Source organism: Rutidosis leptorrhynchoides, chromosome 1 (genome assembly GCF_046630445.1).
Source record: "Rutidosis leptorrhynchoides isolate AG116_Rl617_1_P2 chromosome 1, CSIRO_AGI_Rlap_v1, whole genome shotgun sequence".
NCBI lineage: Eukaryota > Viridiplantae > Streptophyta > Magnoliopsida > Asterales > Asteraceae > Rutidosis > Rutidosis leptorrhynchoides.
Genome location: NC_092333.1, coordinates 488,728,236 through 488,742,412, shown reverse-complemented (window position 1 = coordinate 488,742,412; position 14,177 = coordinate 488,728,236). Strand labels below are relative to the sequence as shown.

Genomic DNA, 14,177 nt, shown 5'->3' with positions numbered 1-14,177 from the left:
CCCGATTGTGGATTAAGCGAGGTTTATGAACTTAAAATGGATTAAGTTGAAGTGTTAAACCGATTCCAATGTGTTTTGATGTTAAAACTTGTAAAGGACGAGATTTTGGTCTTAATGGGTCAAAGCTAGGGTTTTGGTGTCAAAATGGGCAAGACACGTGTTTAACACTCGTGTTCGAGTTTAATTGGCATATTAGGACCATTATCACTTGTGTTAGTGATTATTGGTTAAGTTTGGGTGCGGTTTGTACTTGGAAGTGCATTTGGGTCGAGTTTGCACTAAGTGTCGAATTGGGTTGGTTTGTAAATCCAATCTAATTGTGTTGTGATATTTATGATAATGGAATAGGTACTTTCCATTGACGTGTTGCGGATTACTTGGAAGCTTTTCTCAAGACTTCAAGGTGAGTGTTAATATCCTATGTGCATATGTATGTATAGGATGGGTGCGGGTCGGGTGAAGTGATTCTCGGTTATAGAGCTCACTTCACATATAGGTGGATTTGATGGACTTGTGTATAGGTCCAAATGGCACGGTTGTGCGTTTTGGTTGGCCACCTTTAGCGAGGTACACGTTTGTGTGCATGTTATCACATGTGATTGTGATGTGGATGTTATAACCCAATGGCGAAGGGTTGATGTGGTTGTGATGAGTATGGCCCCGACGTGGTGGATTTCATAATCCCGTGATCGTGGGTTTTGGTATTGAGGAGTGAATCTCGGGTAGTGCGGATTCATGATGACTCGGGTTGTTCGGTCATCTTATGGTTGTGAAGTGAATTTCGGGTTGTGCGAATTCACTAAGGCTCGGGTTGTCCGGCCAATGTGCGTATGATTGAGGTTAAGGGGTTAACCTTGTGTTATTATTATTGTGTTATTATTGTATTATTTTAATGTGTTGTTGTGTTGTAGCTAACCCTCCGGGTGTAGCTATTTGGCGTGGTTCACTTCGTTGTGGTGAACTTGTATATCGTTGTTGTATCTTAGCTTGTGCTTAGTGTTGTATGGTACGCCTAGTCTAGCTTGCTTTATTGCTTGGATGTACGGTATGCGGTATTTGTTATTTGTTGGCGTGTCCATTTTATACATATATATGTATGTAGTATGTTAGCACTCACTAAGCGTTAGCTTACCCTCTCGTTGTTGACTCTTTTTACAGATTGCATGCTTGGTGGTTCGGGTGAGCTTGGGATTAGAGATCCTTGCTAGGTTGCTTAGAAGACCTTGCTTTTGTACTTGATTAGGATTTGGGTAGCGTCGTCCCAAATCACCATGCTCGGTTTATGACTTCATTAACGTATCGTTGTTCTGAAGAGTTTAAAATATTAATGTTGTTTTAAGTTATTAAACTTATTATTGTGTTAAAGACGTTTTGGAAATTATTAATGGGACCTAAAATATTACTATGTAAGAAATATAATAATAATAAAATTAACATCCAATCTAGATATTTTATAACAAGTATTGCTTTTAGGGACTTTTAAATAATTAGATACTTACTTTGCACAATTCTAAGATCACAAATTCACAATAAATTGCAGAATTCTAAGATCACAAATTCACAATCACAATTACAATCTTACACAAATACACACATGGAAATCGAATTTGATAAATCCAATAATGTGGTGAAAAAAGAGTGACATTTTAAAACATTTAATTTATTTAATATTTTTTAATGAATTAAAGAAAAATTAAAGATCGAGAAAAATATTGAAAAAGAAAGCTTTCGTAATCACGTGTACTATTTATAGCTTTCGTCTACATAACGTTCACCAACCGAACCCGTTTTTCTCTGAATAACTAAAATCAAACTCCAATGTCTACAATTTTATTCCCAAAATTTATTTTATTTTTATTCCCAAATTGAAAACAAAATTCAATCCAAATTACTATCAAAATCTGAATTTATCATCTTCAATTTGTATAATTAAGCTTATCAATTTCATTAATTTGTTCTTCATTTAACAAAACATCAATGGATGGACTCTATTTAAAAACAGGGTTTATAGGGATCACAACTCCGATCACCACCGCCGGTGAGATTCGTAAGACCACATCTCCAATTACCACCGCCGTTAACCGTACAACGGCGTCAATTTCATCGGAAAAACCGTCAATTTCGAGTTCATCTTCTTCTCCTCGAACAACAGGGCCGTGGGGATTTTCGTTAAAGTTTCCTTTTAATTCTTTATTCGCTGGTAACAGAAATCGTCATGATGCGGTGGCGGTAGACGACGCCGTTTTGGTTGATAGAAAAGAGGAAATGAAAGAAGAAAGTGTTTTGGTTAATAATAATAATGAGAACGATGAAAATTGGGTGTTGAAAATACTTCATGTGAGATCTATGTGGAATGATAATTATAGAAATAGAAATGATGATGATGATGATGATGATGATGATGATGATCAACATCAAGATCAAGAAGTTAAAAGTAGTAATGAGGATGAGGTTACTTGTGATGAATTAGAGTGTGATGCTTGTGGGATTGATGATCATAATGAACCCGAAATCGAATTTAATAAGAAGTCGTTTTCGAAATTATTTAAAAGAGTTTCTTTAGTTGAAGCAAGATTGTATTCTCAAATGTCTTATTTGGGGAATTTAGCTTACTCCATACCTCAAATTAAGGTACTTTTAATATTTCCATTTATATCTATATATGCATATTAGGTGTTTGTTGTAATCACTTTTGAAATTTCAGCTTTTATCATATGTTTTCTGTTATGGATTCTAGTAATTGGGGGCCCTATATTCAAGAGATGATTCTTTTGTATTGAATGCATGCAATGTAGTTAGTTATTTGGGTAACTAAGTGTAGTCCAGGGTTAATTTGGCATGATTTACTGCATTACTGCATAGAGCTCTTAAGCTGTGTTGTTTTTCTAAATTTCCTGCCTAAATATGCAACCTTGAGAAAATAATTTAATCTTGTTTGCAGCCAGGAAATCTTTTGAAACATTATAGACTCCGTTTTGTTACTTCGTCAATCGAAAAGAAAGCCCACCTGGCAGCAAAAGCCGAGAAAGCGAAGGAACAAAATGTTGATGAGAACGAAGATGAGGCCTTGAAAGCCGAGAAAGAAATCGTCTCAGAAGTTGAAGAAACCGTGAAAACGGTTGAAAAAGAAGAAGATAAGGGAGGTAGGAATCTGGTAAGTGCATTTACAGTGTATCATATTGTGGCTTCAGCAGCATCCTATTTGCATTCTCAAACAAAGAGCATTATCCCTTTTAAGTCTTCTGAAAATGATAGTGGTGAAGTTAGTATGACAAAAGCAGAGGTTGCTTCTTTCATGGCAACCACAGATTCGGTTACTGCTGTGGTTGCTGCTAAGGAAGAAGTGAAACAAGCCGTTGCTGATGATTTGAACTCGATGCATTCATCGCCTTGTGAATGGTTTGTATGTGATGATGATGAGAGTATGACAAGATACTTTGTTATTCAAGGCTCTGAATCACTTGCTTCATGGCAAGCGAATCTTCTTTTCGAGCCTATTCAGTTTGAGGTATAAGTTTTACGAATATCCACGAATATCTAAAAAGTTATAAGGTTTTTCCTGTTTGAATTATCCGATAGGGCGGGTATTTTTAACTCTGATGTACGTAGTCTATCCGGAACAGTCCGTGACCGTTTCCCAAGTGATGGTGCACCATCCAATTTGATAAATCCACCACACTCGCATTAAATACTTGCACGGTACAAGTACTCAATGTATGAGTGTGGTGGATTTATCAAATTAAGTGTTGGAAATATCAATTCCCTTTCCCTAACCTTCCCGACCACCTCAAGATTTGAACCTTCGACCTCTCGCTGTGGTCATGGACGCTATCACTACTCTATCTTGTGATGGCTTTTATGAATATTTCTTTCTACAAATAGATTTTGTTTAGAAAGGGTATGTGACTAAATTTTTGTAATGTATAGGGTTTGGATGTAATTGTGCATAGGGGTATATATGAGGCTGCAAAGGGGATTTATGAGCAAATGTTGCCTGAAGTCCAAGCATACTTTGAACGATACGGTGATCGTGCTAAGTTTCGTTTCACTGGACATTCGCTTGGAGGAAGTTTATCGTTGCTTGTGAATCTTATGTTACTGATAAGGCAACAAGTCCCTCTTTCTTCATTACTTCCTGTGATAACATTTGGTGCACCGTCAGTTATGTGTGGAGGAGACCGTTTGCTTCATAAGCTCGGGTTACCAAGGAGTCATCTTCAAGCAATCACAATGCATCGTGACATCGTACCGCGAGCTTTTTCTTGTAGATATCCAACCCGTGTAGCTGACCTTTTGAAAGCGGTAAATGGGAATTTCCGAAATCACCCTTGCCTCAATAGCCAGGTACATTATTGTTCTCTTGTTTTTATGCTTTAGTAAGAGTATCTTTGGTTAGTGGCTTTTAGGAGCTTGTAGCTTTTATGAAAAAGCTCATATCTAATAAAAAGTTTCGTTTGGTTAAAGAGTTTAAAGCTTTTAGACAGAGGGAGGGAAAAAGTTAGAAGCTAAAAGCTCCTAGAACCAACGTTTGAGAAAAAGTTCATAGCTTTTTGTCAGTTTACTCTTTTTTTAACAGCTACTTTGTCAAACACCTAAATACATTTAAAAAGCTACCAACTACCAGCTAGCTACTAGCTACCATCTATCGACTACTCCGGACTAGCTACTAGCTATCGGTACCAGCTAATTTTACCAAACACACCCTAAGTGTTAGTATCAATTAATATTTTTATTTTTATTGTTTTTTGAAAAGCAAGTGTTAGTATCAATTATGTAAGAAAGTAACCATTTTTTTTGGTACCTAAAATGAGACAAATATTCATTTGCTTAACATCAAATTTGTTTTGAAAATTTGTAACTTTGTATGAGTAAGAAAAAGCTATAATAATAGGTGCAGTTTTATTAACATGTGTTGTTATTGCAGAACTTGTTGTATGCTCCAATGGGGGAGTTCTTGATTCTACAACCGGATTCAAAATTTTCACCAAGCCATGATCTGCTTCCGTCAGGTAGTGGTCTTTACGTTTTGACCTCACCGATATCAGACACTGTAAAGGCGGAAAAGGAAATTAGAGCCGCACAGTCGGTGTTCTTGAACACACCTCACCCACTTGAGATCTTGAGTGACCGAGCCGCATACGGTTCAACGGGTGCAATCCAGAGGGACCACGACATGGAATCATACTTGAAATCTGTTAAGAGTGTGATCCGTCAAGAGCTTAAATCTGTTAGAAAAGTGAGGCGAGAACATAGAGGACGTGCTTGGTGGCCTCTGGTGGCACCACGTGATAATTATAGGAGTCGTGTGTGGCCAGGTCATGGTCATGTTAAGTTAACGAACGTGTTACAAACTGGAAATTAGTCGTTCAAAAGAATTACTAAGTTGGTTGCATCCGAACGTATGCATTTGCTAGTGATATTGTTACTTCCTGCAAGATTGTTGTTTGTGCAAGTATGCAATATGATGAGGCTTGGTTGAAGATGCACATATTATTCCATAATCCATTTAGGTATGGGTACATAAAACATTCTTTATTGATTAAATAAAAAAGTAAATCTAAATTTAGATCTACGATGTGTTGATTAATCGACCGGTTTGTTTCTTTGAAAATTTGTTTCTTGTTCGATTAATGTAGTATTAGGATCTGTAGTGTATGAAATGAAATATATGTTGCGTATGTGCGAAAAATTTGGTTACTAAATTTCGACCTAGTGTTCCAAGCGACACACAAATTGTGGTCATGTTGTAGAAGTAAATGGAATTATATTGTGATAATGACCATCATACGTGGATGAAGGTGACAAAATTGAGGTCATATTGGTCGGTCTGGATGTTGGTTCGTTTTAAAAAGTCATCTCATGTGGGTTAACTGATTTTTGGGTGGTTGAATTATTGAACCACTTGAGTTGTGGAGTCAGCTTTGGATATACGCAATGATTTAGAAACCGGTCGGTTAGAGTTCCGGTCCAACTGGTTCGGTTCAGTCGGTCTAAAGACCGATTGAAAGGACTAGTCGAACAAGATAACAATAATTATATAATACATTAATACTTCATCCGTCCATCGTAACGATGTTCAATTGTCCTTGTTTTGCATATAGAGCTCTTTTCTTTTTCACTTTGACCTTAAGTATTTTTGTTTTTATTATATATTATTTAATAAAATTTATATCAATTAATTGGATTTGAATATTTACCATTACGATGTTCATCAAGCATTATATAACACAAAAAATTTATTTAAAGTCAAAGTTAGAAACAAAAGACCCCTAAAGTCAAAATAAGAAAATTGAACTAAGACGAAGAGAGCATAATTATATTAATAAATATTCAAAACTTATAAAAAAATACAACAAATACAATAAAATATATGAAAAGTTTCGATATAAATTTTGAATTCATTGTTAGTTAAAGATGAATGACCCTCTGATTTCAAGTTTAACAGGTTTTGAAAATATTGTAGAAAGTAGGAAATTTAACACGTTCTTGTAGTAAGTTTAACAGCTTTGGCTGTTTTTTGAGAAGTATTGTTTGTGGCTGAGCTTGGGCTGTTTGAAAGTAGGAAATTTAACACGTTCTTGTAGCAAGTTTTATACATCCACAATATCTCCGCTACCTTTTTACAATCACTTGTGTGTAGGACCAACATCAGTGAATGATGCCAAGATTACATGAATCATCGATAATATCTTGTATACAACCTGACCCCAAGATTGCATGAATCATCGATGATTCCTTATATACAACCTGACCCGACCCACCAACATTAGAAAAGGAGAATATAAAGTGTAGACAGGAACCATAACATTTTTACAGCTCATCAATTTTGAAACTTGTCGACTCCGATTCAATCTCCACAAGCTACAATTTTGTGTCCTTACTTTTTTTTTTCAACAAAAAGGAAAACAAGAATGATTGTCACGAAGTCAACACTCAACAGAGTACTACCCATGTAACTAAGGGATGGAGGATGTAAGGGGCAAGAGAGGGCCCCGGCCACCCCACATGAAATTGTCACAATATTCTCATATTTTTATGGGCTTAATAAGAAAAAATTATACATTGGGCCGTCCTATTTTAAGTAGCAGACTTAAAACCTTAAAAGGTTTCTGAATTTTTTATTTCACTTTGTCTTTACTCTTATAGTGTTGTTGTACAGCTCTTCTATTATTAAAACTTAAAAATTCCATCTACTCTTCCTTTTAGTAATCTAGCAAAGTCACATGGTCGGAAATCAAATTTAATCCATCCTTGCAAAAAGTATATTTATACTTCGTATTTCTTTTTTTTTTTTTTTGTAAATCAAAGACTTGTATTAACCAAGCACGAAAGATACATAGCGATACGTATTACATGAGACCCGAAATATCTACCGATGGTTGCGAAGGAAGCAACCGAAAAAACCAAAACACGACTATTACAAAGAATTCAATTCACGAATTGTAAAGGTAAGTATTTGGACACGAAATCCATGTTAACCACTCGAACTTTTTCTTTCTTGATCTAGCCGCGATCCACTCGAATGATTTAGCTTGTATCTCACTTAGAGCCATCGGGGTATTCCTGTTAGATTGTAGAATAATATAGATTGTAGAATAATAGGAAAACTGAATCGTTATTGCTTGCTTCAATATGCTACGTACACCATACATATATAGGACATAAACCTAATAACATATGAACTAAGAGGCCCATTGGGCTATACAAAACATACGGCTAACAGCCCCCCGCAGTTGGAGCGGGAGCTTTACGAACGCTCAAACTGGTCCGGAACTCATCAAAAAGAACTGTAGGGAGGCCTTTGGTGAAGATGTCGGCGTACTGATATCGGGAAGGAACATGAAGAACACGCACATGTCCTTTCGTCACAAGGTCACGCACGAAATGGATATCAATTTCTATATGTTTCGTGCGTTGATGCTGAACCGGGTTACCTGACATGTATACAGCACTGACATTATCACAATACACAATAGTAGCAGAAAACAACGGGCAGTGAAGCTCGCGAAGAAGATTGCGAAGCCAACATGTCTCAGCAACAGCATTAGCAACCCCGCGGTACTCGGCTTCAGCACTGGATCGTGAAGGTGCCACCTGTCGTTTGGAGGACCACGATAGAAGGTTATTACCCAAAAAAACACAATACCCGGATGTCGAACGACGAGTAGTGGGGCATCCAGCCCAGTCAGCGTCTGAGTAGGCTGTCAGAGATGCGGCAGATGATGCAAATAGCTGTAGACCAAGGTCAAGAGTACCCTGAATATACCGGAGAATACGCTTAAGAGCGGAGAAGTGCTGCTCACGTGGGTCATGCATGAATAAGCATACCTGTTGTACTGCATATGCAATGTCTGGTCTCGTGAATGTGAGGTACTGGAGAGCACCTGCAAGGCTGCGATACAAGGTCGGATCAGTAACAGGTGGGCCGGTGGCACTGAGCTTGGAGCTGGTTTCGACGGGGGTCCTACTCGGCTGACACCCAGTCAAACCTGCGCGCTCAAGAATCTCGGCAGCATACTTCTTTTGAGATAGGAACATCCCGGAAGAGGTACGAACCACTGAAATACCCAAAAAGTAATTAAGCGGGCCAAGATCGGTCATGGAGAACTCCCTATGTAGGGAAGCATTGACCTGCTGAAGAAACGCTGTCGAAGAGGCCGTGAGGACAATATCGTCCACATATAATAAGAGATATGCAGTGTCAGTACCCTGTCTGTAAATGAACAACGAAGTGTCGCACCGGATTTGCTGGAAGCCGACACTCTGAGCATAGCTCGCGAACCGCTGGTACCAAGCACGAGGAGCCTGCTTCAATCCGTAGAGGGATTTTTGCAGTAAACACACATGATCTGGTCGTGACGGGTCACGAAAACCTGGAGGCTGATGCATATAGACAGTCTCAGAAAGGTGACCATGAAGAAAAGCATTCTTGACATTTAGCTGATGAATGGGCCAGTGTCGAGAAATGGCAAGACTGAGAACAGTCCGAATGGTGGCCAGTTTAACGACCGGGCTAAATGTCTCATCACAATCAATACCAACCTGCTGGCTACGACCATTAGCAACTAGTCGAGCCTTATACCTGCTCAAGGTTCCATCAGCATTAAACTTGTGCTTAAACAACCACATGGAGCGAACTATGTTCGTGTCCAAAGGGCGAGGCACAAGAGTCCAAGTACCATTTTTAATTAAAGCATTATACTCTTCGATCATAGCGTGTTGCCAGTTAGGGTCTTTAAAGGCGTGGGGGTAGGAGGTAGGGATAGGAGAGATGGTAGACACATGGAGGTTTAAACGTTCTACGGGTTTAGTGGTACCAAGTCGGTGACGGGTGATCATGGGATGAGTGGAGTGTAACATCCCGCCTTTTTCCGTTTACTTTTCCGTTTAACTATTTAAATCCCGTTATATGTTTATAACATCTCCCGTTAATACGCGTTTCAAATTATCTCGTTCAGGTAATTTAACGCACCCGACTACAACTTGAGGGACTTGTTTTGCCAAAACCCCAAAATGGTGACTAGCACTTGACTAGTCAACCATCTTCCACCTCCATTTTTCATTTTCTTTTCTCTTTTCATTCTCTACTTTCATATTTTCTTTAAATTCATCAAAAAGCAAATCATCATCCATACTAAATCGATCAAGCTTCGAGCCAAACAAATTATATATTTGAACTCCTCGTGATCTCCTCTTCGATTCCATACCAATCTCATTGCATTTGGGTAACTTTCTAAAATCACTAATTTTTGTGTTCTTGAGATTTTTTGAGTTACAAGGTTGTTAATTAGTGTCTATGGCTCTAGTCTAACAAGATTATGTGTTTGAATTGCTTGATTTGTTGTTTGGAAGTAACTTGCATGAACTAGCAAAATGGGTGTGTTTAATCTTGAGTTTTAGATGATTAAATGTTGTTAAATGTTATAAATGCATGTATTAAATGTATTCCTAGTGTTACTAGCTTCATTTTGATGTATAGGTTGCATGAGAAAACTCTAAGAACTTGTTTAGTGATTTTTGGTGGAATTGAGCTAGGGTTTAATGAACTTGAAATGATTATTTGATGCATTGATTGCCATGATTTGTTGTTAGTAAGTTGTTAGTTGTATTGTATGCTCAATTACCTAAAAAATGGCATGTCATATGTATGCATTGAATGCCTAAATCATTAAATGTGCATTGGTGAGTTTGAAGCATTAATGTGTGCATTGAATGATCACTTGGTTTGAAAACTCGGTTGTTACAAATGAGGTTTTTGATTGATGAATTGTGTTTAGTTGCATTCTACGTCAAAAGAGCTTTCCAACGATATAAGGTGCGAGTCCTAAGTGTTAGCGGTTTGTGTTTTATGCACAAAAAGGTTTTGGATTGAGACTTGAACATTTGGGACTGGCCAAGCACCAGCACCCGGCCTTTGCCGCGGCGCGGCCCTTTCCTGTCGCGGCGCGACATATAAGGGGGCCAGGTTCTGACCTCCTTGTCCCAAATGTGAAAAATGTTTGGCCCGTTCTAGACCTCCAATTCACATGCAACTTGTTCTAACATGCTTATATATGAATAATTAGCATAGAAAATTTGTTCGGGACCCGACCCGAACATGTTGACTTTTTCGTTGACTTTGACCGACCAAAGTTTGACTTTTTGTCAAACTTAACCAAATGATTATGCAATCTTTCTAACTTGTTTCTATACATGTATCTTGCATGAAACTTGACTATTTGCTTCACATGCTTCATAATCGAGTCGTGTTGAGCCATAGGACTAATTGAGCAACTTTGACCCTTCGTGACTATCGTTATTAATACAACCTATTTGTTTAGGTCGAGACTAGCGTTGTCCTTTGCGCACATTACTTGATGAAGTACTTATTTACTCTTGCAATCAAAGGTGAGATCATAGTCCCATCCTTCAAACAACTTTTATGCTTTAAACTATGGGATGAGAAACATATACGTATCATACTTTTACACTTTAAACACAAGTACGAAAACGAACATTCCACGTACGGGTTTGAACAAAAAGCCTCAATTCAATTATCATTAGTTACACTTGCAGGGTGTAAACGTGAACTTATATTATGTGATCACATGGGCTTGACGAGCCTCATTCGGACGGTTCGCTACCGTTAGCGGATGAAATATATTTTCGGGTCTAGTGTATGTTCTAACACTACGCGAAGGGTGCAAAACAGTTAAGTTTGATAATTGGGTGCCCGCGAAACAAATAACAACTTTGGAATGCAAATGATTTAGATAATCATATTATATTAAATCTTGTGGTTCAAATGCAACGTTTACTAAAACACCTATGATTTCACCAACGTTTTCGTTGACAGTTTTCTATATGTTTTCTCAGGTCCTTGAAAGCTACTTGATACATGCTTCCGCACTCTTTTTGATACTTGCTTGGATGTCGAGTATACATGCAAAGATGGAGCGTCTTTTGACTACTTTAAATTGTGTCGCATAGGTTTCATTCGTACGTTAAACATTGTAATGTAACTAGTCTTTCGAACTACATTTGTAAACTTGAAACATCCTTTTTCTTATAAAATAAATGCGACATATTTTGGTCAAAAGTCATAATAAAGACTTATGACCACGCAACGGGACCGAAGTAGTCGGCGCCGTCAAACATGATTTGGTCGGTCGCTATAGATGGTATCAGAGCGTTGGTTGTAGGGATTTAGAGTTCATTGGTGTCAACCCCGAGTCATAGGGTACATTGGTGAGTCTAGACTACAACCGGCATATAGACTTGAAGTAGGAATTACTTGACTATTTGTGCATTTATACTCGAACGCTTCTACTCATATCTACTCTTATTTCATCTAAATCTCACGTTGTTTAATTTGATTGATACGCCACCTTGACTATATGAAATAATGTCGAATGCACATATGAATCAGGGTAATATAATTTCCGGGATTATATTACGGTGACTCATATGAACGTTCCGACATTATGACATAAAGAATTTAAGGCGATTCAAGGAAAATTTCCTCTCTATCTTTATTCCATATCACGGTTAGTATTATTTAGAATACTAACCAATGGTATTCTTTTGTTTTGAAGGAACAATGCCTCCTCGTCGTGCACCACGCCGTGAAACACCCGAACAAGCTCTACAACGCATGATAGCCACCGCCGTAGATGTGGCCATGGCCGATCACTCATTCAACAACAATAACAATAATAATAACAACAACCAAAACAACAACAACAACAACAACAATGGAGCCGGTAACTCAAACAAGGGATGCTCCTATAAAGCCTTCATGGGGTGCAAACCTCACACTTTTGATGGAACCGGGGGACCGGTTGTGCTCACCCGATGGTTTGAGCAGACGGAAGCCGTCTTTAGCATTAGTGGTTGTCGGGACCCAGACAAGGTCAAATACTCCACTCACACTTTCGCCGGTGTCGCTCTTACATGGTGGAATACTTATGTACAATCGGTGGGTACCGATGAAGCTCACGCCCTCTCTTGGGCCGATTTAAGGGAAAAGATGGTCATCGAATATTTCCCTCGCGAAGAAACCCGAAAGCTCGAACAAGAGCTAAGAACCTTGGAGGCGGTCGGAAACGATCTCAATGCCTATAATCAACGATTCGCCGAACTATCCTTGATGTGCCCAAACCTCGTGAACCCCGAATTTTAAAGGGTCGAACTTTATATGTATGGTCTTCCAAAGAGCATCAAACAAGGGGTGATGTCATCCAAACCCGCTAACCTACAACAAGCTTTGAACATGGCCCGCCAATTGATCGAAACGGTTGACGAAATCGTAGTACCGGCGCCTAAAGCCGAGGACAAGTCGGGTAACAACAAAAGAAAATGGGAAGCCCCTCAATCAAGCAACAACTACAACAACAACTTCACCAAAAAGCCTTTCACCTCCGACGCCAAGAAAAGTTATGGCGGAAATAAACCCTTTTGCAACAAATGCCACAAACACCATTATGGTGAATGTAGCAATCTATTTTGCCACCGGTGCCAAAGGGGTGGTCATGTGGCCAACGATTGTAGAAGTGCCGCCCCCGTCGCTCAAAAGGTGCCCAATGCACCAAAATCGGGTACTTGTTATGAATGTGGCCAAACGGGTCATTTTAGAAATGCCTGTCCGAAGAAGAAAGCCAACCCCAACACACGCGGCCGAGCTTTCAACATCAACACCGAGGAAGCCCGAGATGACAATGAATTAGTCACGGGTACGTTTCTCCTCAACAACACTTATGTTACTTGTTTATTCGATTCGGGTGCCTATAAGAGTTTTGTATCCAAGACTTTGACTCATTCTTTTAGCACTCCACCACTTCCACTAGATACCACTTATACCATTGAAGTGGCTAACGGGAAACTATTAAGTGCCGACACATATTACCGGGGGTGTACGTTAAACATTTTGGGTAAGGAATTTGAAATTGACTTGATACCCATGGAACTAGGAAGCTTTGATGTAATAATCGGTATGAATTGGTTAGTCAAAACGAAATCTCACATCCTTTGTGATCTTAACGCAATCCGAATTCCTATCGAGAATGGTGAACCTTTGATTGTTTATGGCGATAAGAGTTGCACCAGACTCAACCTCGTTTCGTGCCTTAAAGTTAGAAAACTACTCCGTAAGGGTTGTTTTGCGATCCTTGCCCACGTTAAGAAAGTCGAGTCCGATGAGAAGCATATCGATGATGTGCCTATTGTTAGTGACTTTTTCGATGTATTTCCCGACGAATTGCCGGGTCTTCCACCCCATCGACCGGTTGAATTCCAAATCGATCTTATTCCGGGAGCCGCACCCGTAGCACGTGCACCATATAGACTCGCTCCATCCGAAATGCAAGAATTGCGAAGTCAAATCCAAGAACTACTTGATCGTGGTTTTATCCAACCTAGCCATTCACCTTGGGGCGCTCCGATTTTGTTTGTTAAAAAGAAAGACGGATCCCTACGAATGTGCATTGATTATCGTGAACTAAACAAATTGACGGTTAAGAACCGATATCCTCTTCCTCGCATCGATGACCTCTTTGATCAATTACAAGGGTCTTGCGTATATTCAAAAATCGATCTCCGCTCGGGTTATCATCAATTAAGGGTTAAGGGGGAAGATGTCTCCAAAACCGCTTTCCGAACTCGTTATGGTAGTTATGAATTTCTTGTAATGCCATTTGGTC

At 38.9% G+C, this 14,177-nt stretch overlaps 1 protein-coding gene across 1 annotated transcript; it reads left to right on the top strand.

Annotated features, from left to right (window-relative positions):
* Positions 1 to 1,777: 1,777 nt before the first annotated feature.
* On the top strand, positions 1,778 to 6,012 carry LOC139875368 (phospholipase A1 PLIP2, chloroplastic-like). Its single transcript, XM_071862708.1, has 4 exons — positions 1,778 to 2,631; positions 2,942 to 3,508; positions 3,928 to 4,344; positions 4,925 to 6,012. The coding sequence occupies exons 1-4, from the start codon at positions 1,978 to 1,980 to the stop codon at positions 5,360 to 5,362; spliced, it is 2,076 nt and encodes a 691-aa protein (XP_071718809.1). The 5' UTR covers positions 1,778 to 1,977; the 3' UTR covers positions 5,363 to 6,012.
* The last annotated feature ends 8,165 nt before the right edge of the window (positions 6,013 to 14,177 follow it).